Source organism: Etheostoma spectabile, chromosome 18 (genome assembly GCF_008692095.1).
Source record: "Etheostoma spectabile isolate EspeVRDwgs_2016 chromosome 18, UIUC_Espe_1.0, whole genome shotgun sequence".
NCBI classification, from domain to species: domain Eukaryota; kingdom Metazoa; phylum Chordata; class Actinopteri; order Perciformes; family Percidae; genus Etheostoma; species Etheostoma spectabile.
Genome location: NC_045750.1, coordinates 22,348,527 through 22,355,126, shown reverse-complemented (window position 1 = coordinate 22,355,126; position 6,600 = coordinate 22,348,527). Strand labels below are relative to the sequence as shown.

General features: G+C 42.4%; 1 protein-coding gene across 1 annotated transcript in view; it reads left to right on the top strand.

The window, feature by feature from the left end:
- Nucleotides 1–1,713: 1,713 nt before the first annotated feature.
- Nucleotides 1,714–6,600, top strand: part of kcnk13b (potassium channel, subfamily K, member 13b) — a 14,548-nt gene continuing 9,661 nt past the window's right edge. The window contains exon 1 of the mRNA XM_032542859.1: nucleotides 1,714–2,431. Within this exon, the coding sequence (XP_032398750.1) occupies nucleotides 2,095–2,431 (337 nt within the window). The 5' untranslated portion in view covers nucleotides 1,714–2,094. The remainder of the gene's footprint in view (nucleotides 2,432–6,600) is intronic.

Sequence of the window (6,600 nt, the reverse complement as noted above, 5' to 3'; positions counted from 1 at the left end):
GGGGTAACCTTTAACAGTAACCTAAGGCTAGATAGATTCAATCATAATCAAGTTACTGAGCTGGAACTGTACCTTTTTTTTAAGGAAATGTCCATTTTTTGGAAATTGGAATCCATCTTTTATTGTTTTAAACTAATAAGAAATCATGGTGTCAATTTGATGGGGGAAATCATGATTCATGACGTACTATATTAATGTGATACTGCTGTATTAGTTTTGTGTCAGAGTACAACTTTACTACACACTGATAATTCTATCACCAGTTGCAGTAGACGTTAGAGCTGCAATGATTAATTGACTAACCGATTTGCTGTCCACTGTTACTTCATAAATTAATCGCCAGCTTTTTTTAAAACCGAGTAGCCGGTTTGAGTCAGAGAAAAGAATTTCTATGATTGCAGCTCCTTAAATGTGATCATTTTCTAGTGTCTTTACTCCTCTCTGACAGTAAAACTGGATAGCTTTCAGTTGTGGACAAAAAAAGACATTTGAGGACGCCATATTGGGCTTTGGGAAATTTTTTCACCCTTTCATAGAGCAAACAACTAATCGAATAATCTAGATAATAATTAACAGATAATTGGCAATGAAAATAATCATTACCTGCAGCCTATACTAGAGGTCTCTTTAATAATAATAATACTTTATTGATCCCCAGTGGGGAAATTACAACTAACACTCTGTTTCTTAGTAATCACTACACACAGGCCTCAAACACACACACATGCTCAGGACCTATACATGCACAAATGGAGAGATGTCAGAGTTAGTGGGCTGTTAGCTGGACCAGCACCCTGCCCTGAGCAGTTGGGGGGTACGGTGCCTTGCTCAAGGGCCCCTGGAAGTGGCATCTCTCCAGCTACTGATCCACACTCTGTACAGGGACTTGAACCGATGATCCTCTGGTTCCCAACCAAAGTTCCTACGTTCTGAGCTACTGCCACCCCAACAGACAACATTATACAATATCACAGTAATATAATCTCTGCTTCTGTTTATGTAATGTTAAAGAGTCCAAAATGTTAACACCAATTGTTACTTACTATTAACACTTTTTTTTCTAGTTTTTGCGAAGTTGTACTTTGGTATTGCCATAAAAAAAGAGTCCATTGCATTACTTAAAGCTCAAGCACTTAACAGTTGTCACTCATTCTGTAACATAAGCAAGCTGTACGTTTCCATTAAGACCACTTATAAGTGTGACCTGGAAAGGCTGCTGCTCTGTACAGGGTTCTGAAATCTCTTTTTGGGCGCGTTATCATGTTGTTAGATTCCAGTTTTGACAGAAATAGCTCCTCTGTTGTCCCTTCGATCCTGAATAATGGATCTCTACGCGTCCTTCCGCGGTGACATTTGCTCACATCGTCCCCGGGTGACCGCGGACAGGAGCTTGAATCCTCATCAGAGCCCGAAAAGGTCAAGTCATATTGATCTCACTATGCAAACGTGCTCTATATTGTCAAAATCCAACCTCCAAAGTTGGGTCGAACATTTTTAAGACCTGGCCTCATTATCTGATTCGGCTCTTTTATTATGCCTTTCTTTACGACCTGGGGGAAATCACCATCGGAAATGTGGCAGATCTGACTAAATACACTTCGTATATAGTGATGAATGGACAAAGGCTGTGAGTGCATCCATATGTTTGTGGTCAATCCGCGGTGCGTAAAACGCGCGCTCAGGGGTGGAGACTTTTCTTTGGAGAGGCAGGACACGAGAGCACAACAGGACGCCTCTCTGCATCCACAGGTTGGCGCGCGGTTCTCTCCTCCTCTCAGAGCATCTTAGCCCAGACCTTAAGACCGCAGCCGGTGGAGATGAAGTAATGAGTTGTTAGAGGACGCCTTTTGGATTAACGGTTTACGCTTGGACTGCATGTTTTGCACGTGAGCTAAAAATGCCAAAGCCTTGGGAGAAGTCAATCATAACCTGCCCGAACAATTTGCTTGTGTTGCGCAGGACTTTTCTGTCGTAAAAAAATATCGTGACAACGTTGCTTTTAGACCGAGGACTGTGCGTTTTTTTTTATTCGACGCTAACCATGCCACAGGTCCCTCGCTGCAGCTGCACAACGGTGACAATAGCAGCAACATAATGGCATGTAGGAGCGGCTGCTGCTGCGGCTCCGGTCCCATAAACGAGGATAACGCGAGGTTTCTGCTGCTGGCGTTGTTCATCGTCATTTATCTCCTCTGTGGAGCCGCAGTCTTCTCCGCACTGGAGCAGCCGATGGAGCGCGAGGCCAAGGTGCGCTGGGCGCAGAGGTTCGAGCAGTTCAGCCACAAGTACAACCTGAGCAAGAAAGACCTGAATAACTTCCTCAGGAACTACGAGGAGGCGAACGTGGCGGGCATCCGCGTGGACACAATCAGACCTCGATGGGACTTCACCGGCGCTTTTTACTTCGTGGGAACTGTGGTGTCAACCATTGGTGAGGTGGAGAGAAACAGGAATTTAAAAAAAAAAAAAACAGCGTGAGATGCAATTTTCTCCATCAAGCGCTTTCAACTTTTTTCCTTCTTTTCTGTAGCAATATATTACATTTAAAAATCCACAATTTATTATCTCTTTAATAACATCATCAGTTATGAACTTGCGTGTGTATGCTCAGCCTATGCTTGCTTTCATTTGCAGTTATTACAACTTAATGTGACTCACTATAACAAATATCTTGCATAGTTTCCCTTCTTTTGCAACCACTCAAAGTCTCCCATATCAAGGTTATTCATTAGTCACTTTCCATTAGCCAAAAATGTAAAAAAAATGAAACGAATAACTAACCCCTGACTGTATTTTGTGCTAGAAGGATGTTAGAAGCCAGGTTGGGTTTAATCCAACTTGTGTGTGGTTGACTCGTCATAGCAGAATTGTTGCTAGTGGCTCTGGTAGTTTGAGTGGTGAGCCACGTAGTGAGCCAGCATACACATGAACACATCTGATCTTAAGAGTAGGGCCGACCTCAACTTAAGAAGAAGTCCTTAGTCGACTGACACTCATCTTATTTCTTCGACTAATCGATGATATAAACTTTTATTTCAGACCCAGGGGATCCATATCACAATAAGACTCAAAAATACAAAATACAGAGCCTTCCCCAATGCTCAGTCTAATATACAGACATGTTCGCCAATGGTTCCACAGTCTGGAAGAGAATCTGACAGAACTGCACACAAGGTACAGTGATTATGTCATTTTCTGACTCCGATTTTCTGACCCTACACATGCAGTCATAAGTTGATTTGCTCAACAGATCTGTACACTTTGAGTGGTCCTTGAGCCTTAAAGCACAATGTAAATGTGATACATTTACCATCTGTAAAGCTGAGTTTTTCCACAAAGAATCATGCAACAGCACCCCTTTAAATGTGTGTTTACCAGAAATGTGCTCATAAGTTTATTGGAAATTCGGATTCAGAAAAAGTCTTTCATGGCAGAAAATTGTCTTAGATAGGGCTCAACATACAGTACAGTGCAAAAACAAAGGTGGACAGTTAACCTACAATAACTTACACCGGATTAAAAATGACCACGTATGTGTGTAAAGTGGCAAATGCATTCATTCAGCATGCAAAAATATTAAAAAAGGCCCAAATTACCGATCAGTTGACTAATCTGGGTCCCAATTGGGATTGGATTAAAAAAATCCCAATAAACCAGAGCATGCTTTTCTCCCATCCCGGGATGCTGTGTGGACTAGCCAGACCCTCCTCCGCAGCGTTGTGGAGGAAGGTCTGGCAATGCAAACCTAAACCAAACTAGACTGAAAAAAACAAAAACTGTTTCATATTTCCATCAGAGCAAGATTTCTCCTTGGAAACCATTTTTCCATTTCAGCACTGGCTGTGTCCAGGACCGCCCGAGAGCACCAGAGACATCAGTGTCCATGTGTCACACAGAGTAGAGAAACAGAGACATCCATGGAACCAGTAGCACTGTGTCACTCTTACACACAGTGTCAATACCTCTGATTTGGACCTGCATGCTCCTGCATGTTTTTATCGTACTCTTTTTCCCTTCCCAGTACCTGATGGGTAGTCTTTTTTCACCATCTGGGATTGGTGTGAGCTGATTCATGTGGCTGACAATTTGACAGGCCCTTTGATTACATTGGGCTTTGGTCATCTTCATTTAAACGGGAGTATCGTTGATGAAGGACTGTATCAAGGTCTTTAATGTAGGGCTGCAACTGCAGATTATTTTCATGGTCGTTTAATCGATAAAACTGTCAGCTGTTTTTTCGATCAATCAATTAGTTGTTTGGTCTACAAAACGTCAATCCGTCTTTTTTTTAAAGATTATTTTTGGGGCATTTTAAGCTTTTAGTTGACAGGACAGCTGAAGACATGACAGGGGATGACATGTTGCAAAGGGCTGCAGGTCGGAGTCGAACCCGCAGCCCCTAGGTCGAGGAGTAAACCTCCATGCATGGGCGCGCGCTCCACCAACTGACTACCCGGGCGCCCTAATTAGTGTTTTCTAAAGAACTCAAATGAGATTCTCCCGTGATTCCTAAAACCACTGACAGTTTCCCCTTTTGCTCTCTTTTGTTCCTTAGACATCTTACAGAGCAGTGTGAATGTGGGCTGTGAAAAAAATCCAGATTTATTTAATTTTATCCCAAACTTTACCACATCTCATCAAGTAGCATTCAAGCAGCCTCTTAAGAGAAGATTCAGTGTTCTGTGTGTCATGACAAAAAGGAATGCAGACAGCATTCATTAAAAAGACTACAAGGTCCTTCTGTAGACATGGTGTAAGCTGTACAGCATGAATCCAGTCATCAAACAGATGTTCTATTATTTAATTTACACCAACTCTCATCAGTTTTGAACTATCACTCTTTATGCTCTTCATCTTCTTTTTCATCCAACACTTTCATCTCTCCGTTTTTGGACTACGTTCATACAGCAGTTTTAGGGAAAGACCCTCACACACAGAAGACTGCATGCGTCAGAGCTGAGATTAACCCATTAAACAGAGTAAGGACCCATTACAGCTTTTAAACATGGTCAGAACATATGCACATAAGTGTTTTCATGTTTAGAGCTCAGCTGACTAGATACTTAAGATAATGCAAAAGAAAGTAGCAGTTTTAGGTGGTGAAAATATATCATAATGTATAATATGCATAGGTTGCATGTATTGGTTTACTTTTAAATTTAAAGCAATAGTTTGATGAACTGGGAAATGTGAAGTTGGAGGAGGTTTTTTCACAAATTCAAAAACCAAGCGTTTTGAATTCAATATGCAAATTATGCAACACTGAAGATATCTTTTGAAGGAAAAATTTAAATGGGAAAATTACAGAACAGGTCCGCTCTTCCCACTCCAGCTGGTACCTGCAGGGCTTTTTTATTAATCTAGATTGTTTTGGTGTAAGTTGCCCAGTGTTGGAGATATCTGCCGTATAGATGTCTGCCTTCTCTTCAATTTAATGGATCCAGATGGCACTCATGTGGTGCTTAAAGAGTAAATAACAAATATATTTGAAAAACTCAACAGAAATCATGACCCCAAAACTGAGACTGCTCACAACCAGGTCTGAATCTCATCTCACTCATCATCTGCTTTACGTTTACTTTGGCAGTCCTTTCATATTTCATAAATCAGAATCAGAATCAGCTTTATTTGCCAAGTATGAGGACACATATGAGGAATTTTGCTTTGGATTAAACATTGCTTACAATGTGCAGGAGTAATTTTTTTATGATTATTATTATTTACATTATGGAGCATAGTAGAAAGGATGCACTGGAATAAATACTATTATGTTATTATATTACAATATGAACAGTATAAACAGCTGTGAAATAGAGATTAATAAGAGGAACCAGTGTTGCTGGGTTATTGCACAGGATTTGAGCCTGACACTGTGAGTCAGAAGTCAGCTGTTCTTTAGAGAGATGGCTTGTGGGTAGAAACTGTTCCTGAGTCTGTTGGTTTTGGCGTACAGGGTTCTGTAGCGCCTACCAGAGGGGAGAAGCTGGAACAGGTTGTGTCCGGGGTGAGAAGGGTCTGCAGTGATGGTTCCTGCCCGTTTCCTGACTCTGGATGTGTATAAGTCATGGACGGAGGGCAGGTTGCCACCGATGATCTTTTCTGCGGTCCTAACTGTCCGTTGTAGTCTGCTCCGGTCCTTTTTGTGGGCAGATCCGAACCAGACAGTGATGGACGTGCAGAGGACAGACTGGATGATAGCTGTCCTCTGCTCCTCCTCAGGCAGGTGGAGCTTCCTGAGCTGGCGCAGGAAGTACAGCCTGTGCTGGGCCTTCTTAATGATGATGATGGTGTTAGTGTTGGGCTCCCACTTCTGGTCCCGGGATATAGTGGATCCCAGAAACCTGAAGGATTCCACAGCAGACACAGGGCTGTTGAGTATGGTGATGGGGGGAAGAGTGGGGGGTCTCTTCCTGAAATCCACGATCATCTCCACAGTCTTGAGTGTGTTGAGCTCAAGGTTGTTCTGACCGCACCAGAGAGCCAGCTGATCCACCCCCCGTCTGTATGCCGACTCATCACCGTCCCGGATGAGGCCGATGACCGATGTGTCGTCAGCAAACTTCAGGAGTTTAACCCTCGTGTTGTCTTCCCGTCAAAATT